Raw genomic sequence first — 27,806 nt, forward strand, 5'->3', positions numbered from 1 at the left:
ACAAAAATACAATATATAATAAGAAAAATAAAAATTGTTTCAGACATGATTGAATCGGCAGGCAAAGGTACTAAAACATTTATTATATCTATCTTTACATGTTTCAGAATCTAGTGGAAAGACTAGGTATGTTAAGTAAAGACATGGAGAAAAAAACTAAAATACCAAAACTAAATTTTAAACATGAAGTCTACAATATGTAGGTTAAAAAAAAATAGATGGAATAAATAAGCATTTTGACATTATTCTTTTTAAAAAGATATTAGGCTGTCTCCTCCAGCCAAGCAGATGTCCAAAGGAAAGAAGTCCATGGGAAAAAAGGTGGCCCTGGCCCCTGCTGTCATCCAGAAACAGGAGGCCACAAAGGTTTCTTTGTTCCAGAAGAGGCCCAAGAACCTCCTCGGCATTGGGCAGGACATCCAGCCAAAGAGATCTAACACACTTTGTCAACTGGCCTGCTATATCAGGTTACAGCAGCAAAGAGCCATCCTCTAGAAGCGGCTCAAAGTACCTCCTGCCATTAACCAGTTCACCCAGGCCCTGGACAGGCAAACAGCTACTCAGCCGCTTAAGCTTGCCAACAAGTACAGGCCAGAGACAAAGCAAGAGGAGAAGCAAAGGCTACTGGCCAGTGCTGAGAAGAAAGCCGCTGACAAAGGGGACATCCCAACTATGAGACCACCTGTCCTCCGAGCAGGAGTCAATGCAGTCACCACCTTGGTGGAGAACAAGAAGGCTCAGCTGGTGGTGATTACCCATGATGTAAACCCCATTGAGCTGGTGGTTTTCCTGGCTGCCCTGTGTCGAAAGATAGGGGTGCCCTACCACATCATCAAGGGAAAGGCCAGCCTGGGGCACCTGGTCCACAAGAAGACATGCACCACTGTTGCCTTCACACAGGTTAACTCGGAAGACAAGGGTGCTCTAGCTAAGCTGGTGGAAGCGATTAGGACCAATTATAACGACAGATATGACGAGATCCGCCGCCACTGGGGAGGCAACGTCCTGGGTCCTAAGTCTGTGGCCTGCATTGCCAAGCTGGAGAAGGCAAAGGCTAAAGAACTCGCCACTAAACTGGGTTAAATGTACACTAAGTTTCTGTACATAAATATAATTACGAAATTAAAAAAGAACGAAAGATAGTATACTTGAAGACATAGCAATAGAAACCATACAAAATAAAATAGAAAAAGATCAAAAATTAAGGGGGCAGAGGAAATCAGTAAGTTATGAACAATATCAAATACTCAAATAAATAGTTCCCTAAAGAAAAATATATACATAATTAAGAAATACATATTTTCCCAAATTTGAAAGTTTTAAAAGTACATATCAAAGAATCTTAACAAATCCCAAATATATAATTTTGCATCCCACCCACCCAAAATTAGCAAACTGCTTAAAAGAAGGCCAGAGTACATTATAGAGGAAAGAAAATGAGAATGCCAGCAGAGTTCATCAGGTGCAAACTAAAATGAGACTTATCATTAACATTCTGAAAATGAAAGCAGTCAGACTAGAATATATATCCAGCATAAATATCTTTTTTAAATAAAGGCAATGCAAAATGAGGTCTTTTCCCAGATGTTCAAAAAATTTATCATTGGTCAAACTACATTATGAGAATGATTTTTAAAAGTCCTTAAGGCCAAAGAAAGTGACAGAGATTGAATATAAAGGATCTGGGCTGCAGAGGAGCTTGATGTCTATTAACTCCCCTGTTAGCTTTAGTGGTTCCTGCAGAGGCACTAGACTTGTTTCTAAGGTCCCACACGAAGACTCACAACCAACTGTAACTCCAGGGTCACAGGATCTAATGCCTTCCTTCTGTCCTCCATGGGAGGTAGGTTCACAAACATATAAGGCAGAGCTTGGTGGTGAACACCTTTGATCCCAGCACTTGGGAGACAGAAGCATGTTTAACTCTGGCTTACATAACAAGTTACAAGCCAGTCAAATTTACATAGTGAGGGTGAATAACTGATTAAAGAAAAAATAATAGGGAGATTTATATGTATAGAAATAAAATGTAAAAATAAAAGAAATGAAAAGAGGCACATTAACTGTAAAAAGTAAAAAATATAAAAGTAATATCCCCAATAATATCTGAAAGTCCAATAAACTTTAAAAAAAAAAACATTAAATAAATAACACAAAGGCCAAGAGAGGAAAAATGTAATATTATTGTCAGATCTTTAAAACTGTATGTGAGATGGCATCATATCACTTGAACAACTGTGACTACAGATACTTACTAAAGCTCAATACAACCACTAAAATCATATGCCAAAAAAAGTGTTAGCAAAAATATGGCAGTTAAAAAAAAAAAAAGGTTAAATGTAGTTACAAAAAAATTCAGTTCAAAGGGATAGAGAAAAAATGAGGAACAGGGTATCACATGCATAGAACAAATGAGTTTACTTTATATGGAACATTAAAGTCAAACCCACACATCATCATTACATCAAATTCCAGACAATCCTATGATGAAACAGTCTGTCTGAATAAAAAAGCAACTGTTCATTATATGGCCTGTATAACTTTTTTAATAAAAACAGGAAAAATAAATAAATTTAAGTAAAAATTATAGAAAATATATAAATATGCTAACACTAAGTATAAGAAACCTTGAAATGACTATAAAGTTCACAATGACAAAGGCATCAACTTATCAAGAACAAGAGACCAGCAATATGGCTCAGTGGATAGAGGTGTTTATCATCAAGCCTGATGGCCCAAATTCAATCTCTGGAACCCACATGGTAGAGAGAACCTAAAACCCTAAGATGTCCTCTAACCTTCATACACATGCACACACCCATGCATATCCACACATAAATGAATAAATGTGATAGCTTTTCATTAAAGAACATGCCAAACACTTAAGTGCACCATAACAAAGCTTCCAACACATACAACAAAACTAAAAAAAATTTAAGAAGATTTAATACATTTAAGAAAAAAAACAAATATAAAATTATAGTTGACAGTTTTAACATTTTTTATCAGTAATTTGATCTGCATAAAATTAGGAAAAAACAGAAGACTTGAACACCAACTACTACTGGCTTTACCTAATGGACCTGCTCTGCCCAAGAAGAATAAATACACATTTATTCAAGCAGACAGAAAGCAGTTACAAAGACATGATATAATGGGTCATAAAACAGGTCTCAATACATTTAATCAGTTCCAAACAGCACACAGGACATTTTTTGACTATAGAAGAATTAGAATCAGCAACAGAAAACAGCTTAAAACTCAGCCAAACATTTAGGATTAAGTTATATCTAAATAACTCAGTATGCAAAGCAAATCAAAACAAAAATTAGAAAATACTTAGCTAAATAAAAAGTAAATAAATTAAAAATATAAAAAATATGTGCAGCTAACAGAACACTTAAGCAAACATTCTACCACTGAGCTACATTCCCAGGTAGATTTTAAAAGCATTTTAAAATCAACTTAACTTGCTGGAGTATTTACATTTTTACATATTTAAAGTGATCATGTCCACAAAGCAATCTGGGCACATAAAAGACTTTATTAAAGTATCTTAAGCTTTCTGCAACTTGGTAATAACTTGGTTAACTAACCTGGTAACTTTAAAAATAGTGCATCTTAATATTCATGCTACATGGGCAACAGTAAATAAACATTAAAAGCAATTAGTGTAGGAATACTGGGCATTTTTACACTGTTTGGCAAATTACCAAGTACCTGCTGGTTATTAATTTTCTAGCATATGGAAGTACTGTGATAATATAAATTAAACTGATTCTCTTACAAATACATTAAAATAGAAAAATGAACTCTTAATCTTTTCTATTATAAATTATTTAACTCCTTCACATTTTTTGGCAATGTACAATATAAATAATATTTCCACAGAAGCTAATTAAAAACTTGAACAAAACATGCTTTATTCATATACACATAAAATTTAAGCTATAGGTACTTGTACAGCCCTATGCTATAATGTAGTCCTTATAACTACATAAGTGGTTAAGTTGCATTATGAGTTAAAGACTCTTACCCAAAGTTCTTATATTAAACAACCAAAACTTGAATTTACAAGTTATGGGTATCTCAAATTAATTATTTTTAATCCATTTAACTTTCTCAATTTCACAAAATATATGACTACTTTTATTATTACACATAAAATGTTAAGGTATTATTAAAATCATCTCAAATGCTGTAAAATTTTTATGCATTTCATTTGTAGTCACTTCTTTTAATTTGTAAATCAATAGTTTCCTAGTCTTCTATAGTCTCAGTTGAGTTTTTAAAGAATCTCAAGCAAGAATCTACCATAAGTAACACTAGTTTTTTTTTAATTTACATAAATCCTTTAATTATCTACCTGATTAAAGTATCTACTCTCAAATTATAAACTCTAATTATATAATAGTAATTAGTCATGAAATACTAAAGTACCTGAATTAGAATTAAATGCCATAAGTATAGCTTACTCTTATTTAATAATCTGACATAGAAATATACATGAAATAATGTCACCCGCTAGAGCAGTGAGTGGATTTTAGGGCCCCTAATCACACATTAAAAAAAAAAAAAATACAGAGTATGTTATACCCCTAAATAAAATCTACAGATCTATCACACGCCTAATAGCACTTAAAGGAGCCTATCAGAGAAGACTACAGTTCCATGACTTACAAGGAAAAGAATCTACTAGTTCCTATTTACAAAAAATAATATCAGACACCACAATGCTTGAATATTCTTCCTGAAATACGGTAATTGTCATATTTTACTATCGATATGAGGAATTTGCAAAAAATGTAAGTACTTCTAAAGTGTTCCCTTCTATCCCTACCATATATAAATCTGGAGCCATTCTAAGAATTGAATATAAAAAGATAATGCTACACTGTAGACTACAGAATGCTACAAAGTTTTATTGCCATTTAAACAAAGAAGCCATAACAGTTAAATGAGCTCAAGAAATAGGTTTTGGTATCACAAGGTGCCAGCTGTAAAGAGTTATAGCTAATTGAATATGGAACTCCCGCTTAATCAGATAACTGCTCTGCTATTTCCAAATGAAATGCCATTTCCATACTGTCTGACAATGGCCCATTTTATTGGTAACCAGAGAAAACAATATAAACTGTAAATAACATTAAGTGCTCTGTTTACCCATTCCAGGAACTGAAGTAGCAGGGGATCCGAGGCGCCTGGGGAAGACTGGAGCAACAGTCCTTTCTGGCGGTCCCCCAGGAGCTGAAGCGTCCTTTGCTGGCCCAGGAGATACTGGAACTTGTGGAGGAGGACCCTGATTAGAGCTTGCTGGTGCTGGAGAAAGGTTTCTTTGAGCTGCAGTTCGCTGACGAATCTCTGAGAATAATAAGCATATTTTAGACTTAATGTCCAATATATCATATTAGCCACAACCATAAATGATGTTGGCTAAAATTTTGTGGCACCAAAAGACACTACATTTAACCACTTATAATGTGAACTCTACATAATATCAAAAGTAGAGGACTCTTTTATGAATGCATAATTCAACTGTATGTTTATACAACAAAATTTGATTTGTCTACCTACTGGCATTTTAAAAAATAAATTCAATATAATAAAATCGCCAGCCTTCCTACAATACAAAAAAGGAAACATCAGAACTAGTTTAACTTCAAACAGCAGATTTGCTTTCAAAACTAAAAATAGTAATTTTAATAAGGGAATATACCATATATATTCTGGTATAATAAAATAATCCAAGTAGTCATAAAATTCTATTAAAAACTTGACTTCATTATTTTGCTACCTATTTCTTCATACTATGGTTATTTTTTTTACCACACTTATATATACTAACACATTCAGAGAAGGAAAATTTCCATTTTGAATATGTAATGTTTTGTCATACTTGAACCTTAGCTTTCAGTTTTAAAAATTACAAAATTCTCTGTAGTAGATTAGTCAAATGTGCTAAATTTAAGTTGCTTCCTGGTTTTGTGAGGTTTTTTTGGATAAAAGTCTGCCACTCTCCCCATCCCTCCCTTCCCCACGCTCCCGCCTTCTCCCCCCACCCACCTTCTCCATCTCTCTCTCTCACATATTGTCTATAGCTGCTTTCAAACAGTTGCAAAAAGGAGCATATGGCACTCAGAGCCTTTTACTAACTGGCTACACTGAATATTTTGTGATCCTTACTAGATGACATAAAGGAAATTCTAACATTCCCTTTTACACCTTAGTGTTAGATATCATATAAAGAAACCCTTTTTAACTTTTTAATTCTGCATATCATAGTAAGCTGTCATGAGCTTAAACGACTGGGCTGAAACTAAAAACATTATACACTGATTGGCCTAAACAGTAGAAGTGCATGAGACACTTTGGATGTGGGTTCTACCTGACAGGTTTTCCATTTCTGCTTGTTTAGACAGGGTGCTAAATCACAGGCTGGCCTCCAGCGCCCTATGTAACTGAGAATGGCCTGGAACTTCTGATCTTCCTGGCCTCCACCTCCTAGGTAGTGGAATTAGAGGCATGCCACATCGCTTCGGGGCTAGGACTCCACATACACTAGGCAAACTGTACCAACTGGGCTACATTCTTAGCCTTAGACTAAATTCTTGACAGAAGGATGACTTAGTATTTTCATTAATAATCAGTCAACAAAATTCAGCACCAAGTGTGAGCATATGCCTATCTATATTGGTTTTAAATTCATATTTTAAACCAATAAAATCAAGCTACTATATTAAACAAAAGAAAAAAACATTTAAAAGAAATTATAAAACACTTTATGACAAGACTATATTCAAACTTTTAGTTCTATTGTTTATTTCATATGCATGCTGCCTTTTCTAAATCAATGGCATCTCTTATTTCACTTACTCATTATGTAGCCTAGGCTATATGAGGAGATCCAGGGTTTTAAAAAAAAAAAAAAAAAAAAATCAAGGGCTGAGGCTATAGTTAAGTGGTGAAACATCTGCCAGGAACATGCAAAGCCCTAAATTCAATCCCTAACACTAGAAAAATGAAAAGTAAAAAAATAATGTAAGCAGTCTTAAGCAATCTAGTTTCCACAGTGACCCTTATGGTAGCTTACAACTGTCTGTAACCTTAACTCCATAGGCACCAGGAAGGCATGTAGCACACTTACACAAATGGAAAAACACCTCATATACATAGAATAAAAGTATTTTTAAATTACTTATTTTATATGTAAGTGTTTGCCTTCATGTATGTAGGTCCACTATGTGCATGCTTGGTATCCTCATCAGATACCCTGGAACTGGAGTTATAAATGGTTGTGAGCCATCATATAGGTGCTGGGAACAGAGCCCAGGTCCTCTGTAAGAACAAGTGCTTCTCACTACTAAGCCATCTCTTCAGATCTTAAACATTTCTTTAAAAGTACAGATATAAAGGAGACTGGAGAGATGTCTCTCCCACAACAGTTTAGAGCAGTGCTGGTTCTGCCACAGGACCTGGGATGAGTTCCAGCACCTATGTTCACAATAGTCTGTAACTCTAGTTCCAGGGGATCTAATGCTCTCTTCTGACCTCTTCCAGCACCGGGCATGCATGTGGTACAAGATAAATATGCAGGCAATCACTCAAATTAAATAAAATAATACAATACAAATATTAATTTACATACTAAATATTTCACAAGTTATTTCTGAGTTTCCTTAGTGAAAATCTAACTGCAGAAAACAAAATCTGCATCTGTAGCATTCTATTAATAATTCTTGAGATGAATATTCTATAATGAAAATAACTAACTTATTTTTATTTTCCAAAACTGACCTAGGCATTTTCAATAGTGACTTGAATATCAACTCCCGGCTCATGGAAGCTATAGACCATTTACAGAATTATCTCCTAGCAACTGGAGATGAAACTGTGAAGGCACATAGTTGCTTGCAGATTCTCACATGGAAAGGGTGGCATGTCCAAAGCATTATACTACCAGGCATTATTTTTATAATGCCTCTCAAGAGTCTTGTTAGTAATTTGGGTAATTTACTGATGACTCCTCCTGTCCTCTACTTTCCGAATCCAATCACCATCAAACTTGAGTTCTCCCTCTCTCTCAATCTCTCTCTCTCAATATCTCTCTCTCTCTCTCTCTCTCTCTCTCTCTCTCTCTCTCTCTCTCTCTAACCCAGTGGTTCTCACTTTCCTAATGCTGTGACCCTTTAACACACTTTAACACAGTTTAACACAGTTCCTCATGTTGTGGTAAACCCAAACCATAAAAATATTTTCATTTTGTATTTCATAACTGTAATTTTGCTATTGTAATGAACTATAATGTAAATATCTGATATGTAAGATATCTAATATGTGACTCCTATAAAAGGGTCATTCACCCCCAAAAGGGGTTGAAACCCATAGGTTGGAAACTACTGCTCTTATTTGGTGCATGCCCTCCTCTCATATTTATACTAGATGATATCATAATTGATTTATATGTCTCAGTTTTGTTCTCTGTTCTTAAAAAAGTTTTCTTGATTTAGATTTCATCTTACACCCATCACAATGGCTAAGAGCAATAAGGACGTGAAGTAGGAGAAACACTTGTCCATTCCTGCTGAAACTACAAATTTGTACAGCCACTATAAAAACCAGTGTGGCAAAGTTCCTCTGGAAGATGGGAATCGATCTACCATGAGACAGCTATGCCACTCTTGGCATATGCCCAAAATACTCATCCTTCCAGAGACATTTGTTCAATCATGTTCATTGCTCCTTTGTTCATAATAGCCAGGAATTGGAAACAACCTAGATGCCCCTCAACAGATGAAGAGATAAAGAAAATGTGGTACATTTACAATATGGAATATTGCTTGGCTGTTCTAAAAAATGAAATGATGAAAATTCCCAAGTAAATGGATAGAACTAGAAAAAAAATATTCTGAATGAGGTAAACTCAAGAAAGATAAAGCTGTTGAGTCAATGATAACCAGGCTATAATCTTCAGAACCAGAGGTTAGATACAGAGTAAAGGACAAGGGACAGACAGAGTCCTCCTAGAGAAGGAACCACAGAGGTTAGATACAGAGTAAAGGACAAGGGACAGACAGAGTTCTCCTAGCAGAAGGAACCACAGAGGTTAGATACAGAGTAAAGGACAAGGGGACAGACAGAGTCCTCCTAGGAGAAGGAACCACAGAGGTTAGATACAGAGTAAAGGACAAGGGACAGACAGAGTCCTCCTAGGAGAAGGAACCACAGAGGTTAGATACAGAGTAAAGGACAAGGGACAGACAGAGTCCTCCTAGAGAAGGAACCACAGAGGTTAGATACAGAGTAAAGGACAAGGGACAGATAGAGTCCTCCTAGGAGAAGGAAACACAGAGGTTAGATAAAGAGTAAAGGACAAGGGGACAGACAGAGTCCTCCTAGGAGAAGGAACCACAGAGGTTAGATACAGAGTAAAGGACAAGGGACAGACAGAGTCCTCCTAGAGAAGGAACCACAGAGGTTAGATACAGAGTAAAGGACAAGGGGACAGACAGAGTCCTCCTAGGAGAAGGAACCACAGAGGTTAGATAAAGAGTAAAGGACAAGGGGACAGACAGAGTCCTCCTAGGAGAAGGAACCACAGAGGTTAGATAAAGAGTAAAGGACAAGGGGACAGACAGAGTCCTCCTAGAGAAGGAACCACAGAGGTTAGATACAGAGTAAAGGACAAGGGGACAGACAGAGTCCTCCTAGGAGAAGGAACCACAGAGATTAGATACAGAGTAAAGGACAAGGGGACAGACAGAGTCCTCCTAGGAGAAGGAACCACAGAGGTTAAATACAGAGTAAAGGACAAGGGGACAGACAGAGTCCTCCTAGGAGAAGGAAAGAGAATAGGTGGATTGGAGACATGGAACAGGATGATCAAGTGGGTGGGGAAGGAAAAAGAGGGTGGACAAGGGAGGGAATATGAGGAGAGACAGCTAAAATGAAGGGCCATTTGAGGTATAGTATGGAAACCTAATACAGTAGAAGCTTCCTAAAATATACAAATATATGAAGGCAATCTAAATGAATCGCCAAACAATGGAGGAAACAAAGCCCCAACTGGACATCTCTTGTCACTAAATGAAGCTTCCAATACAGGAAGCTTCTTTGCTAAATGGATCTTATGGGAACTCCCAAACAACGCAAGCTGTTGCCAACACTGTAAGTTGTTCTCTACAAACTAACGGCAAGGCCCTATCGCTGAAGACTTTTCACTAAGCGTGGAAAAGTCCCAGCTGGTGCCTACATACAGCCTTCACCCCTACATGCTATCACCTTTGGTACAGGAAGGTACTATACATGCTACCAAAGGAGAAATGTAAACACCAACCCAGCTTACAAACCCTTGGCTTACAATGGTGTCCTGCCTGCAAGATGGTAGTACAATGGTAGGGCAAGGCCTAAGGGAATAGCCAACCAATATCTGATTTGACTTAAGGCCCTCTCCACAAGATGAAACCCACATCCAACACTGCTTGAGTGACCAAGAACCTAAGACTAGATAGCCTAAGGACCTAGAGAGAAACCAAATACTAAAAGAACATAGCAATAAAATGACTTCGAATGACATTCTGCTATACCCAGTACCTTGATCAGCCATCATCAGAGAAGCTTTCTCCTTTAGCAAATGAAAATACAAATACAGAAACCTACAGCCAGACATTATGCAGAGATCAAGAGATTTGAAACATTCAGCCCTAACCAGGATCTGTCCATCAATCCCTCCCCTAGGGATCAGGGAACTTCCAAGGAAAGGAGTATACACAGACAGAGGGTATAAAGGACACTAAGCAAACAAGGCCTTCCAAATCAACAAGATTGATGTACATATGAACTTACAAGAGAAGAAGCATATTTGTAGTCCTTCAAGGCAACAAGTTTCTTATATTCTATCACTGCCCATGGAATGATCCCTTGACCTGGATGGAGAGTACTTTCTCAAACCTGTTCTCATAGAAAACTACTGTGATTTGTTTCTACCTTCTACTGTGGTCCTAAGTATACCAACTATTTCTATGTGTGTCATATACCCCTTTCAATGAAGAGCACTTAAGTAGGAACTACAACCTTATTCCCTCAAGATAGGATAAGGTAACTGGCAAAGAGTATATGCTTAATAAAGATCTATGAAAATGATCTATTTTCTTCCTACATTTCCATTTAAAATTTCCAACTCCCCATTACTCAACTCACATGGCATGATAAATAGAATAATATCCCCCCAACACCTATAACAACATTCCCAAACCTTACAAAGTTGGAACTAAAATTACAAATCAGCTCAATTTTTGTTTGCTCACTCCACTAAAAATCTTTAGGAGACTGTCTTACCTCATTTGCCATTTTTCTGACACTTAAAGATTAAGCATGCATTTTTGTATATTTCTTTATCTTAACATTTACCTTTTTTCTCATTTTGATATCTTATTTCTAGTGTGATTTGTTTTTTAAGTCAAGTCTGAACAACTTCCACCTTGTAATTGATCAGAGTCCCATTTGATAATTATTTTGGAAAATTTAAACAAAATTTGGAAATTCTAAAAGAAAAATAAGTTCCCACTTACTTTTGTCAATCAACATACTAAAAGTAATCTCTAAGACTAAGATCCTGTGATTAGCACTATGAAAGAGATTCTGGATTGTACAGATGGAAAGCAAAAACAAGATAAACTATTATACATAATGTCATAAACATAGAACTAACAAAGTAATACTACAGAGTCTAAGACAACCGGGGTTAAACTCAATGATGCAACATAGACAAGATTCCTGGTACTGGGGGTGCTTGAGATGAAAAATACATAGAGACAGAAATGTTTCTTCTATCTATATTAGGATATATGTGGAGCTTTAAAATAAAGATTTATAAATAAAAAAATAAGTAAGCATACAAAGCCCTAAATCTGCCTCCCCAAAAATGGGGTGGAGGCTATCTACGTGCTTTTCTCTTGAATCTATATTCTGTGACTATTTGCCCAAGAGAATACAAGTGAATACAAGTGTGCAAATTTCAAAAACTACTTGTCCCTGGGACTCTTGGTTTGAGATCCTAGCCATTGCCTGAGGAGATTTACTTCTATGTGGAGAAAAATGAACAGATAATACCAATTTGCCAGCCATGAAAGTAGACCATCCAGCCCCAACAAAATAGCCACAACTAAGGATGGAGACCAACCTGAGTCACCTTCATGAAACCAAAGTAAATTGAAAGTCTAAGTAAACTACATAAATGTTAAAAACCAAGTTTTAGGACCAGTTGTTTCATCATTGATAGTTATAATGGTATAAAATTAACAATTAAAAACAACTAAAATATCAATTTTTTTATTCATCAAGTTTTTTCCAGACTTTTTCTTAAACACACAGCCCTTCACACAGCAAAATAAGAACTGTCTTTCCACTTGCTATAGAGTGAAAGTGATTTATGACTACTTGAACTCTAATGCCATGGAACACAAATGAGCTCTAAAATCTACTTACCCAATAAGTTGTAATCTATCCACTAAAATCATTTTTCTTCTGGAATACTAAAGTAACTTTAGATCTAGAATTGTAGGATACAATGGAAACTTTTTGTTAACTGTGATATAAAGGGCATCTCCTGATAATTTGATCTCTCTCCATAATGTTAACTGTGATGTACAGGGCATCCCCTGATAATCTAACCATTCTTCCTACATTTAGTCCTACAGTTACAATCTAGTTTAAGCCATGTGGCTAACAAATCTAAAGGTAAGCAAGCCACATTTACCTTTCCACCTACTCCTTCAACCACAAGGCAATCTACAATTCATTAATTACTCAAGGCCAGCAAGCTTCATTTGAAAGGGCCCAATGGTACCAAGCATTTTAGGCTTTGTAGACTATGCAAGATCTCTGTAGCATATTCTTTTTTGCAGTGTTTAAGGTTGTCTTAAAGTGTAAAACCCAAAACTACAAAACACAAAAGCAACAAAAAATCTAAGCTGTGGTCCACCATGGTTGTAAGCAGGAGCTTCCAGACACACCTTCTTACACTATCCGTCACGCTTACGTCTTTAGGCTGAGACTAAGCTAAAAACCAAAACGCTATACCCTCAAGAAAGAAAGAAAGAAAGAAAGAAAGAAAGAAAGAAAGAAAGAAAGAAAGAAAGAAAGAAGGAAGGAAGGAAGGAAGGAAGGAAGGAAGGAAGGAAGGAAGGAAGGAAGGAAGGAAGAAAGAAAGAAAGAAAGAAAGAAAGAAAGAAAGAAAGAAAGAAAGAAAGAAAGAAAGAAAAGAGAAAAAGAAAAGTTGGGGCTGGAGCAATGGCTCAGCTGTTAAGACCACTGGCTGCTCTTCCAGGGAACCAAGTTTAATTTCCAGAACCATGTGGCAGGCCACAACCATCTGTTAATTCCAGTACCAGGGACCCAATACTTTTTTCTGGACTCCACAAATACCAAGAACTCACATGGTTCACAGACATACAAGACTAAAAAATAAAAATAAATAAATAAACATTCCCTTACAAATTCACCTTCTTAGTCTTTTACTAGCTTACCTAATTCATTAGTCAAAACCTCAACCCTGATTAAAACCAACTGTGTATATCCATGTCTTTATCCATACATTGAACAGTCTGAACTTTATGATTATTTTAATTTCACATATCCTTGACGGTAACCTGGTATTCCTACATTTCTCTAACCTATATTCTCTCTCACCTAAAGAATTATTTCATATCTGTTCCTCAAGTGCAAGCTACATCTCCCCTAGGTATATAAAATAATATAAAGAAGCCAGGCATGGCAGCGTAAGCCTGTAATTCCAAAGGATGAGTCAGAGGATTACCCTGAGTTCAAAACCAGCTTAGGTTACAGTGTGAGACCTTACCCCAAAATAAGTAAATATCAGATACAATCAAAAGATAATTCCCACTCCCCATCTATATTGCCTTTGTTTCTAGAGAGGAACTGTCATCAGCTTTTATCTGAAGCCAATCTTTTTACTTATAAACTGAACTACATCCCCTCTCACCTGTTCAATTGCTTTTTCTTTATAGTCATCACTAATTGCAATGTCTCCTCAGGATTTCTGTTAGCACACAAACATGCTACCGTTTACCTGATACAGTGTGTTTGGTCACTTACTAATTTCTCTAGCTATACATTTCTACAGTATTTTACTCAAAGGAATTATCTCTTTCCATTGTCGGTAACTTTTCTGCTCCCACCCGTTACCAAGAACCTCAACAATGACCTCCATAATAAGTGGTCAGTTTTCAACACTAAACTTACTTGACAACAGTATTTATCACAAACGATCACTGCCTTGAAACATTCTCCTAACTTAGGGTTGCGGAGGGGCTGGGCTCCAAACTCTCCTGGTTTTGAGTTTCAACACTTCCCTATATCTTGAGTACCTCAACTCATAGCCCTTTGTCCTCTTATCTTTTTCTTTACACTTCTGTGGCAATCTCATGGGGTCTCGGAGTTTTTTTCTTGGTGTTAGCAGATTTTTCTGTGTTGGTAAAGATCACACTTAGGACCTAAAACATGATATATCATATTACACATCACAGTTAATACCATCTAAATCTTATATCTAAATCTTGTGTCTCTAGCATCCAAAATTCCTATTTGTCAGATTCAGATCAAATTGTTTTCTCCATAACACATCACCCACCCAGTCTTTGGATAGCTCAAACAGGGCCTCATGTAACCCAAAATGGCTTTGAACTTGCTACATAACCAAGAATGACCTGAAAACCTGGATCCCCCTGCCTCTACCTCCCAAATGCTAGTGCTCTGCACAACCATGCCTCAGTTACCTGTTTTGTTAAAAGTTCTAGTCAGATGTCTAACTGGCATCTCAAAATAACATATCCAAAATCAAACCTTGTTCTTCACCTCCCATCTGGACCCTTCTTGCCAGTTCCACAATCTCATTAAAACACAGATCCATCTTTCCAGTTATTCAGCTCAATATTTTTAATGTTACCCTTTCCTTTCCACTGTATCTAATCAACCACAAAAGCTTTCAAAACACAGAAAGTACAACAGGGTTATATTAAATTTTTAATTTTTTTTAAAAACATCTCTAATGCTACTACTCAAGATCCACCACCTTCAATACCAACCTGGGTTACTATAAAAGCTTTCTGACTCATTTTCATCTTCCCACCTTTGCTCCTTTCCAACTTCTCAGATATTAAACTGTCTTATTGGCACAAGTCAGATCACATTAATCCTTTGCCTTAAAACAACCAAAATTTAAAATAAAAAACAAATTGAGAACAGAAGTCTTATAATAATCCACATTCCAGAAGGCTCTATCTGACATGGTCCCTTGTCATTTCTCTTGCTGTCTCCTACTATTTCCCTCCTCAGCCAGTCTAACTCAGGCCTACTGGGCTTTCTAGAGTATTCTAGGCATGCTCTCTTCTCTGTTTTTATACTTACTGGTTCCTGTCTATGACATTCTTCCCCAGGTATCTACATAACTCATACCCTCACTTCTTTCCTGTCTTTAATAAACTCTCAATGAGATCTTCCCTAGCAATTCGATCTAATAAAACTACAATCTGCCCTCCCTATAGGCATTTGCTACTTATCAACCTTTATTTAACTTTGCCAATACTAATTTGTCTACCTCTTTACAACATGGGGAACAAAAAGGCTGTCCTTTGTTTATTTTTGTATCCCCATCAGCAGACAGACATTCACTAAACATCTGTTGAAAGAGAAATAAATATTAGTACATATGCTGGACAGCTTTATGTCTACTTGATTCAAACTGAAGTCACTTTAAAGGGAACCTCAACTGAGAAAAATGCCTCCATAAGATCAAGCTGTGGGCAAACCTATAGGGCATTTTTTTTTTCTCTTAATTGGTTACTGATGGAGGAGGGCCCAGCCCATTATGGGTGATGCTACCCCTGGGCTGGTGGTCCTGAGTTCTGTAAGAAAGCAGTCTGAGCAAGCCATAATGGGCAAACCAATAAACAGCACCCCTCCATGGCCTCTGCATCAGTTTCAGCCTCGAGGCTCTGGCCCTGTTTGAGTTCCTGTTCTGACTTTGATGAACAGTGATATGGAAGTGTAAGCCAAATAAAAATAAACACTTTCCTTCTTAACTTGCTTTTGGTTATGGTGTTGTATCATGGTAATAGTAACCCCAACTAAAACAGTACATTAGAATTAAATATGGTCCTGCATTTCAAGATCTTGAAAATGAAGAAGTTTAGTCCTTAAAAAAAAAAAATTTAGTCCTGTACAATCAAAATCTTGAAACAAATTTCATTTTTCATCATTCTCAAGCACATATTTCTCCATGATATAGAGAGTTTGCAGAAATCTGAATGGTGGAAAATTTCATTTTTCATTTCCATACAAGCTTTATTGCTTTTTAATATGAGACAAAAACCTTTCCATCTTCTAGTCCATCAAAATACAAGTATCTAAAAAGCAGGCAGTTCTATTTAATGTGTATACACACAGATCTCTAGTTTTTTACTTTATATGCATATTCCTTCATATCAAATGATAACCATTTTGTTTTTAAAGATCAAACACTCAATAAAAATTCCTTACTAAAAAATATTAGGGAAAGATCTTTCAAGGTATCAAAAAATAAAGAACTATTCAGAAACCATTCCAGTTAAAAGAAGTCTAAATAGAAAAGACAACTAAACATAGCATAAAATTCAAATGTATCATAGAACAGAAAGTGGTAAAGTAAAGCCTTTACTTCTCAAAAACGTATTATATGGCTATAAGCATACCTTCTTGTTATGGTAACAGGAGAAACTTGGTACAAGAACAAACAGGAACTCTACACTGTCTTTGCCATTTATCTATAAATCAAAATTGTTCTTAAAAAAATTTAAAAAAAAAACATTGAGATTGAAAGAGAATCTCAGAGAAGATGGGTTAATAATCCAGTATGCTATTTTTTTAACATAAGATAAATCAAACAATACAATTCTCAAAAATTGTAATCAGTCCAAGCACAGTAAACATCATTAACTCAGTTATACAAAATTAAGATATCTATTATACACGCATCAGGCTCAGCAACTGCAAGAAAGCTAGAGAAATGAAGACACTTAAATATAGGATCCTTTTGGAGAGATCTTTTCAAGGGCCGAAGATGAATGCTATGTATATATTCAGTACTTGTTCTCACTTTCTATTAACCATAAATCAGACTAAAAGAAAGAGAGGGAGAGATAAAAGGAAGGCTAGCATACAGTGCAGCAAAACTAAAAACTTCAAACTAACAGAAACTCAGAAACAGCATAAACATAAAATCAACGACTATAGGACTATGTCACTATAAAAACCACAGGAAGCTAGGAAAGGTGGCACACACCTGCAAGTCTGAGGCAGGAGAACTGACAAGTTCCAGACTGGTCTGGGCTATAGAGCAAAACCCTGTCTCAAATAAACAAAAAGATAAAAAACTAAAAATATTAAATAAGATTAAACAACATAACAAGTATTAATTCTCAAAAAGTAGAATAAAATTGTAACATAATTTAGAACTTTTTAAATGTAAAAAAAAAATCCAAAACAGTAATTATATGCTAAGAATAAGATATCCTAGAATAGCCGGGCAGTGGTGGCACATGGCTTTAATCCCAGCACTTGGGAGGCAGAGGCAGGCGGATTTCTGAGTTCAAGGCCAGCCTGGTCTACAGAGTGAGTTCCAGGACAGTCAGGATGATACAGAGAAACCCTTTCTCGAAAAACAAACAAACAAACAAACAAACAGATATCCTAGAATATACCCAAAGGAAATCCTATGTTTTATTTAAAGCTCTAAATTTTTGAAGGGGGTAGGACTGGGAAAATATAGTTCAGTAGTAAAATGTGTACTGCTTAGGTAGTAGTTCCTGAGTTCAGTCCCCAGAACCCACAAAATAGAAACATGGGTATGGAGCTTCAGTGCTGGGAAGACAGAGACAGGATCTCTGGAGCTTGTTTAGCTATCAACCTAGCCCACTGGGAGAAGCTGAGAGACTGCCTCAGAACCCAAGGTAAATAATACCTGCATGAGTGTCTTCTGGCCTCCACATGCATGTGCATATACATGCACGCACAGCTGCACACATAACAGCATCCCCATTCATACACAGTTATTAATTTTTTAAGGTTAAAATATGATACACTGACCTCTTTATTACTAAGGTATCTGCCTATTAAGTATTCAGCACATTTTTAATGTCTTTACTAATTTGAGGTGTAAGAATTTGTACATGTATGTCATGGTGCATGTGTGGCAGTCAGAGGACAACTTGCAGGAGTCAGCTCTCTCTGCAACATGTGGATCCTAGGGATGGAGCTTAGGTCATCATGCTTGGCAGCAAGTGCTTTTGCCCACTGACTCACCTTGCTTGCTCCGTCAATGTATGTTCTTAAATGACTGACAATATAGCTAAATATGAATTCTCCCTAAGACTACCCAAAAGCAGTATAAGTATCCAAAGCAAATGAAAATAACAGCAGCTTCTCTATAATTACGATTCGGTGTCAGAAGAAAAATTTTTTATTTGGTTCTTGAAAGTTTCTAAGTAACACTTAAATTCTCAAAATTACTTTAACTAAATGATAAAACACCTAAGAAAGCTTTTTAAAGTAACAACCACAGATTCCTGTGAAGGACCACATTAAAAACCATATTTGCCAGCAGTATTATTTATTCAAAAGATTTCTTACACACTATTAATAATTCCTACAATCAAGCTAATTAATTAGCCATATCCATCATACTAGTTCTTCTGAATGTGGAGAGAACACATAAAATCCAGCCATTCTAAACTTCAAGTAAACACTACAGCACTGCTAGCTATAATCACTATAATATATATTATACATTAACTGTCTAGGCATCATACTCACCTATATAACTAAAACTCTGTATCCTTTGACCAGTCTCTCCCTACTGCTCTCGTCACCTCAATTATCTTGGGAAACAATTTTGCACTCTGCTTGTATGAATTCAGTATTGTTTAAAAAGTAGTACTATATACACAAAATTGCTTGGGACTGAAGAAATGGCTCAGGGGTTAAGAGCACTGTCTGCTCTTACAGACATCCTGAGTTCAATTCCCAGTAATCATATGATGGCTCACAACCATCTGTAGTGAGATCTGATGCCCTCTTCTGGCATGCAGGTGTACATGTAGGTAGAACAGTCATATACATAAAATAAATAAATAAATCTTTTTAAAAATGCTTCACATATAACAAAACTTTTTCTATGATTGCTTAACAGATGTATAAACTATACAGATTATGGAATGGGAATTTCACTAGAAACACATATATATAGTTTATTTTAATGGTATATGAACTTTTACCAAAACAGCAGTCAAAAAAAAAAAAAAGAAAAAGAAAAAAAATGAACAAGCTAATACTTCTCTAACCCAAAATCCTAGTTGTAAAGCCCGAGAAAGTAAATTCTTCTCACTCAGCAATATCAATTAGAAAACCTAAAAACGTGACTCATTTAATTTTCATGGTCTTTGTGGATATTTATAAAAGATTACCTTCTCAAAGTTATAAATGCTACTGTAACTTTAAACCAGCCTTCAGCTCTGCTAGGATGAGAATTGCAATTTTCTATGTATTTGATATTCTTCAAAGTCACAAAATCTTAAAAACTTACCATATTCTAGTGAAAACAAAATTCAAAAATTAAAAGCTAATGCAAACTCAAAATATCTTTCACATTCTACCTGAGGAGATATTTTATGTTAGCATTTAATATGACTTCTGGAGGCTGATGGCGTAGCTCAATAGGTAAAGGCACTTACTTCATAAGTCTGAGAACCTGAGTTCAATCCCTGTAACCCACATAAAAGTAGAAGGACTGAGTCAACTCCACAGAGTTGCCATCTGACCTCTACATGTAAGCCTTGGCACATGATACACACAATAATAACATATTAGATTAAAATGACTTATAAATTTACATAATACTTAATGTAATGGTGATGACTGTAAGGTAAGTAATACAACAAAAATTTGTTATATGAAATTCAATTTTCTTTTTTTCTCATTTTTAAATTATTTTACTTTTTTATTAAGTAAATGTGTTCTTTCAGAACAAACTTCAGTCTTGGCAAAAATTTTCATTCTCCAGAAGGAAATCATAAAAATGAAAAGATGTTAATAAGATATTTCAAAGATTATTATTTACAAGGTGAAATCTTGTAAACTACTGGTGAAAATAGTTAAATTTTCAGATTGAAAGCAATTATATACTTTAATCTCAATATTCAATATTCTAACTTACCAACATATTCCCACAAAACAAAAACAAAATAAAATTAGTGCTATCTATCCTAAATAATATGTCAGATTACTAAGTATAAATTCACATAAAAGCATTTAACTTTTTACACACCACCAACACACACTTGTAAACTCACTTGGGTAAATATGGCTCTTTCCCACAGCAGCAGCAGTCTCTACAAAGTTATTTACCTTGTCCTGGCTTTGCAGTTACAGCTGCTCCGGCAGATGGAGGCTCAAACTCCTGTCAATTACAATAATGGTTAAATTATACAGTATCCTATCACAATGTATAAGTTGTAATGGAAAATAGTGTTGTCAGTTTACCTTTGCTTTCTTTGAGTCTGGATCAAACCTTTCAAGAATTAACTTAGCTGTCTTATAGGTTTCTTTTTCCATGACTTCTTCAAGCTACAAACAAAAATTTCCATTAATTGTTATATTTTAAAACATATACTGTTTATTTTTTATAAATCTTATTCAAAAGGTAAAAGTATCAATCTTAGAATTAAGGAAGATAAAGTCACTCCCTCCACTTTGTACTTCTATCTAGCAAATGTATCTAAATCAAAAGATTCTCCTGCAATCAAATAATAAAAATCCAAGCTTTTAAAATAGTGTTTAACCTCTAATATGTTACTTGTATTTTAACAGCTTTACTGTAAGGAAATACCAAGTATCACTAATTGTTTACATATAATGAGGAGAATAATTACATGCACCAACTTCAATAATGGAATGTGCAAAAATCTATCAGCCATCATTATTGGAAGTTATTAGACATGACAAGCAAATGACAGGCAATTTCTCAGATTTATTTCCTCACAGCACTTAATGCTATTAATTTAAGAAGGTCGTTAGCCAAGAGCTTTACAAAATAAAATCTCTGTGCCAATTAACTGCTGTCAGCATCGATTTTAGATTATTTATTAGCAGAAGCAATTAGCTTGCTGCAAACGTGGTGAAAACTCAGTAACTGGGAGAATAGCCATGGAATTTGTTGCTCAAGTGACTCAAAAAACAAACCTTCTCCCCATCCTCTTTTCTTACTTAGATTCAAACATCTTTAGAAGAAAAAAAAATTAATCACAGAATTTAAGTAAAGTTTTTACTAAGTTCTATGCTCACACTAGGGACTGTAATTAAAAGCTTCATTATTATAGCACTTTATTTACAATGCTCTCAAGTCACTTTATAAGCCTAATACAGGGGTTCAATTTTAAAAGTAAGTAATCACTAGTAAATACCATTTCTACAGTTATGGTCCAATATCAGAAAGTTAAATTTTAGTACAAGACAGTCAGTTATGACAAATAATTAGTGTGTTATATAAAATGCTTTTGGAAAAACTGGAACATGACCCTTTCCTTCTTGATGACCAATAACCACTTATTTGTTACATGTCTTGTTCATTCCAAGGACACTTATCTTAAAAAGCAGCCCACACCACATTTACTTAGTTTAAGCATAGTTTTAAAAGAAATGCCTTGCTGCAATTATAGTTAATAGATTGCCCATTAAACATTAAAATTTAAGAATCTAAGTCCTTAGAGGAATTATTTATAACTGTCAATTTAGTAAAACTAAAATATTTCACTAGTTATTTCAATGTTATAATAAATTCTCAAGATAAGCAATTTAAATTTTCTTATGTAAAATTCATTTTGGACTAGTTCTTATGTAAAATTCATTTTGAAAAATTAGGAATGGAGGTAAAGAAAGAGTATCATGAAATACATCCCCAAATCAACATCATCATGAAATATTAAAGAATCAACTCTCTCATTAGACTTATAGACCTGTATTATCCAATAGAACTCTCAGTAATGCTTCTACATCAGCGCAATAAAGTTACTGAGATGAGTATGGTAAATGAACACTTAAAAATGTTGCTTTGTGACCTAGAAATTAAGCTTACAGTTTTATTTCACAATAAATAATAAAAATATACATAGTCAAATGTGGCAAGTAGCTACTGATTCAGTCAGCATAGCTACAGATAAAATCTATTGCTAGGTTTATGATTAGCATAATAAGAACATTAAGTCAGTCTCTGAAAAATAGCATAGATTTTCTCCTGTATGTGATTCCTAAATTTGACACATATACAAAACCATGTATGTGTATGTGTGTATATATGTGTGTGTGTATGTATACATGTATACATATACACATATACATATATATATATTGAAGAGAAAGTGGAACTGTCTGTGGGAATGAAGGGAAGTAATAGAAGCAGGACCACGGGGTATACCAGATGGAACGTGCTCAACATACAATACAGACTTGGACGAAGTGATCCTACATAACATAATAAATATAATGAATATATGTATGGAAAGATTTTAAAAGATAAAAAAGGTTTAAAAATTTTAAAAGATTAGATAAAACTATAATCTTTAACAGAGAACTCAAAGTCAAATGCTATTCCAACTACTCTATTCTAACAGATCAGTAAGCAATCACTTATGTGTCTGTGTTTCATTTATTTATCTTAAAAAAGATTAAATTTTAAATGCTAATAAATCCAGTCCCATCCTCCTTTATGTATTTCAATTTTATCTAAAATTATTTTCATACAGTATGCACCCCCATCATGAGATACTGTGCTACCACAGGCAAGTGACCAAGGGCTGAATTGTTGCAAGCCAGAAACCAAACTAAATTGTCGTCAGTTTAAGTTGATTAACTCTGCTACTTGTCACATCAACAAAACTAATACAATTTATTATACTCTAGACAAAAATACATGAAACTGACCATATATATATATACTTGATTAAATTTCAGTTTATGAGTTTCTTCTTAATGTCATACTTTCAGCAGCTACTACCATTTCCATATTTTAATACTAAGAAAATATGTAAAATCACTAAGACAAATACCGAGATCAATTCGCTTATTACAGACTTTATAGGCCAACCTTACACCTCTCTCTGTCCCCACCATTCTCATTCATTCTCTCCCTCTCTCTCTCTCTCTCTCTCTCTCTCTCTCTCTTCCTCTCTCTCTCTAATCTCTCTCTCTCCCTCTCTCCTTTTCTCTCTCTAAGAATTAACATGAGTCATGTTTCTTCCATTTGGGGCTCTAACACAACCCAGATACTAATCTTTATACTCTCTGTGCCTCACTTAGTTCTTCAATGTGAACGGTTTACTTACTTTTTGGCTTCCAACTAACATAAATTCTCAAAATCTCAAAAAACCACATACCTAAAGTACTTCTTTCTATATATTAACTTAAAAAATTCATAATTTAATTTCAACATTAAAATACTGTCAAAAAGTATTCTTTGGAGAATCACTAAGTTATAATATATAAGCATTAATTACCTAATTCTTAACTGATTTATATAAATTAACTTTAAATAAAATTTAACTTACTATCTTTTTCTTCTGGGATTTTAAATCATCCAATGCTTCATCTAGAAAACAAGATTTAAATCAAATATTAAAATGCTTAGATATGAGAATCATCATAGATACATGTGAAGCAAACACAAAAAGTTCAGGATTTCTCTAATCTCATATGTAGAGATTAAAATTATCTTAATGTTTACCCATATATTTCATATTCTTCCTGTATTATACATTTCAAGATTCAGAAAAAATTTAAATGGACTTTATATAGACAAAATTCTTAATTTTTTTTCAGAAAGGATACTTTTACTTCTCTCTGAACATTTCATTTTCATTAATTTATAAATACCAAATCTCCTTTTATATACTACTAATAAAAGTATTCTTTTTTATAGAAGCATATTGCTTATTTTAATAGACTTTTGAAAATCCTTATCATACCTGAGAGACTTACAAAGCAATATCAGTAGCTTTTCAAAATTAAAGATTTCTAAAATTTACATGTTTATTTAAGTTAGCATAATGGAACATGCTATCATTTCAAAATATATTCCTTAAACCAAGTATGGTGCTGCACATTTAATCACGGGGAGAGCCATAAGCAGAAAGATTTCTGTAATTTCAAGTCCAACCTGGTTCATATAACAATTACTAGATATCAGGGTTACAAAATGAAACTCTGTCCCCAAAAATAATTTTTTAAATAAAAATAAATAACTTTGGAGAAAAAAGGGTTAGAGTGATGGCTCAGAGACTCAGGGCACTTGTTGCTCTTGCACAGGTCTCAGCTTCAATTCCCACACCCACATGATGGTTCACCAGCATCCTGTATCCCAGTTCCAGGGGATCTGATACCCTCTTCTGATTTCCACAGGCCCCAGATACTCATGGTGCACATACATGAAGGCAAAACATACATTAAATAATTCCTTAACAAATAAAGATTCCTTTACAAATGTATTGTTTCTATTTTTTTCTGTAGAAATACCTAATTACGAAAAATAAGAAGTAACTTGCAAGTTGTTATCTGCCCCCACATGTGCAGGCCAGAGTTTGATTCCCAGCACCCACATTGGGCACATCACAACCAGCACCTGTAACTCAAGTTTCAGTGATCCAATGCCCTTTTCTAGCCTCCATAGACACCTGTACATACATGTAGTATATAGACACATGGAGGCTCATACATACATGTATAATAAATAAAGCTGTTTTTAAGTTAAAAAAAAGTGTATTCAAGTAGTGTTTGTTAGAAATTAAACATGCAATTATATTTAAACAGGATAGGCTCTACCAAATAAGTAGAGAAAGGAAAAGTGAAAGAATCAAAGGTGTCTAAAAATAAGTGGTTATTTGAGCTACAGCACATATCCTAAACTGAAGAGAAGTGAGATTATATGCAAGGAGCATACATTAAAGGCCATCTATTCATACAACCTTACTGAAGGAAAATATCCTTAAACCAAGTAGTACTTACAAAATTACTAGAAATTTGATATTTTATATTAATATTTTATTCATATATCTAAGTATGATAATGTATCATATTTATATTTTTATTTCTCTAAAATATACTTCAAAATAAGCAGTGAAGAAGGTGAAGGCAAAACAAAATTAAGAGAGACCAGGAGCTGATAACTATTTAAGTCAATCATAGGTATACAAGAGTTCAGAAGACTATACTTTTGTACAGCGGAAGGAAAAAAACCATACTATACAGACAGTTCATTTAAGATAAACTATATATATATATAAATCATATATGAAATAAATATATGTCATTGAACACAGATAAGTTGAGCTGGTGCATAGCTAGATAGAGCCTTCACCCCTAGTGAAGACTAGTACACGTGGTACTGGAAGGTACTCTGCACACTACAGAGAAAGGCAAACACCAACCCAGCTACAAACCCTATGGATGACAATAGTGACTTCTAAGCATGACATTCTAGTGCAATAATGGCACAAAAGTTGTGGGAGTAACCAGTCACTCTGATTGGATTTAAGGCTCATTCCACAAGATGGAACTCGTGCCTGACACTGCTCAGGTGGCCAAAAACCTGAGAAGAGACAGGCCATGGACCTAGGGAAAAGCTAAATACTAATATCTGCTAAAGCAAGAGTACTCAAGCTGTAAGTCGTGACCCCTTTGAGAGTATCAAACGACCCTTTCACAGGCACTGCTCAAGACCATCTATATATTGAATATTTGCATTATAATTCATAACAGCAGCAAAATGACAGATATGAAGTAGCAACAAAACTATTTTTTTATGACTAGGGGTCAGCACAACATGAGAAACTGTATTAAGGAGTCACATAGAATAAGAAAGGTTGAGAACCACTGAGCTAAAGAAACAGAGTAATAAAATGACTCCTAATGACATTCTGTTATATCCATAGATCAATATCTCACTGAACCATTAGAGAAACTTTCTCTTGTAGTAGATGTGAACTAACAGATGCACAATGGACAATGTGCAAAGAGTGAGAGGCTTTAGAACATTCAGTCCTAAATGGGATGTCTTCCTCAAACCTTCTCTCAGGGCTCAGGAACAAATGCAGCAGAGGCAGGGAAGGACTGTTAGAACTAGAGTGAATGGGCGACACCAAGAAAACAACGTCTTCCAAACAGAGTAGGACAGGTTCACACATCAACTCAGAGGCTTGTGGCAGCACGGACCAGGCTCCCACAGATTCAAACCAGACATGGTCCGCATGCTGAAAGGCAGATGGGAACACAATCTCCTTGCCCCTAACCAAAAAACTATCTCCAAATGACATCTTCTTGCAAAGGAAAATTAGTTTCCCCCAGTGGAGTCTCACTGGGCATATTTACTGCACTTAAGACTAGGAGCCATGCCCTGTAGGAGACAGCCAACACAAAATGAACTTAGGTATTTCTGCAGACTTTTTGTCTCACATTTGCTTTGGTTGAACTTTTTCTTTTTTGTCTTACTGGTCTTTTGTTTGTATATTATGATTTGTGATTGGGGGGGGGGGTATGTATATAGGTGTGTGTGAGTTTCTTGTGATTTTTCTTTGTTTTTGGTTTTTTATTGTTTTATTTTAATTGGCTAATTTTTTTCTAAAGAGAAAGAAAGTATGGAACTGGGTAGGGAAGATCTGGGAGGAATTGAGGGAGGGCAGTAGTCAGAATATATTGTCTGAAACAATTTTTAATAAATAAGGATCTTTAAGTTTTTTGGTTTTGGTTTTGGTTTGTTTCTTAAGACAGGGTTTCTCTGCATAGCCCTGGCTGTCCTGGAACTCACCCTGTAGACCAGGCTGGCCTCAAACTCATAGAGATCTACCTGCCTCTACCTCCCAAGTGCTAGGATTAAAGGTACCATCACCCAGTTAGATACTTTTTAAGACCTGAAAAATCTTTAAAACTTGCACATATATAAAACATATATAGAAGCAGATTTTCATATTTGCATATTTCAATTAAAACAAAGCTAAAGGGATGTGACATTAAAGATAGTAACACAGTTAAAAGAAAAACTAGGAAGATGGCTCAGTGGTAAAAAGCACTCGCTGCTCTTCTAGAGGACCCAGGTTTAATTCCCAGCACCCACGCAGCCACTCTAGTTCCATCTGTGACTCTAGTTCCCAGGAAACCACTGACCTCACCTAGACTCCGCAGGTACCAAGAACACACATGCAAGTATAACCCACGTGTACATAAAATAAAATGAATAAAAAGAACAAGTATGTATGTGCTATATTTTAATCTGTACCAATGTTGCCCAAAGATTAATTTAACAAATACAATTTGCTTTTACTTAAAAAATGTTTTGTGTGGGAAAAAAAAAACTAAATAAGAATTGACATATATTTAAAGATAGAACCTTCTTATACTCATGACCTTTGTTATGTTGGACAGCAAACAATCTGACACACTTACCACACTATCATCTCAAACCACTTCATAACTAGCTTACACAATAGCACATAGTAAGATGAGTTTGTTTGTTTATTTAACATAAATTTATAAAAAGTATTTAAACTTACTATTTCTCTCCGTTCTCTTGGAAAAGAAGAAAATAAGCACAGTTCTTAATGTCCAGATGCTAAAGAGGAAGCAAATTCAAAACAAAATCCATCATTACAAGAGGTGAATTAGAATCTACAGGCAAAATAAACAGCTCCAATTAGGGTTAGGCGTTTCACTCTAAA

General features: G+C 35.1%; 1 protein-coding gene across 5 annotated transcripts in view; it reads right to left on the reverse strand.

Annotated features, from left to right (window-relative positions):
• The window catches only part of Lnpk (lunapark, ER junction formation factor), a 64,163-nt gene that overhangs the window by 11,980 nt on the left and 24,377 nt on the right, over positions 1 to 27,806 (reverse strand). For all 5 annotated transcript variants that reach the window (XM_034495050.2, XM_034495051.2, XM_076928918.1 and 2 more), the window contains 5 exons: positions 27,642 to 27,700; positions 23,649 to 23,689; positions 20,590 to 20,673; positions 20,455 to 20,506; positions 5,164 to 5,361 (listed from right to left, as the gene is read on the reverse strand). In XM_034495050.2, the coding sequence (XP_034350941.1) occupies positions 5,164 to 5,361; positions 20,455 to 20,506; positions 20,590 to 20,673; positions 23,649 to 23,689; positions 27,642 to 27,700 (434 nt within the window). The remainder of the gene's footprint in view (positions 1 to 5,163; positions 5,362 to 20,454; positions 20,507 to 20,589; positions 20,674 to 23,648; positions 23,690 to 27,641; positions 27,701 to 27,806) is intronic.

The sequence above is a fragment of the Arvicanthis niloticus genome, chromosome 2 (genome assembly GCF_011762505.2).
Source record: "Arvicanthis niloticus isolate mArvNil1 chromosome 2, mArvNil1.pat.X, whole genome shotgun sequence".
Classification (NCBI taxonomy): domain Eukaryota; kingdom Metazoa; phylum Chordata; class Mammalia; order Rodentia; family Muridae; genus Arvicanthis; species Arvicanthis niloticus.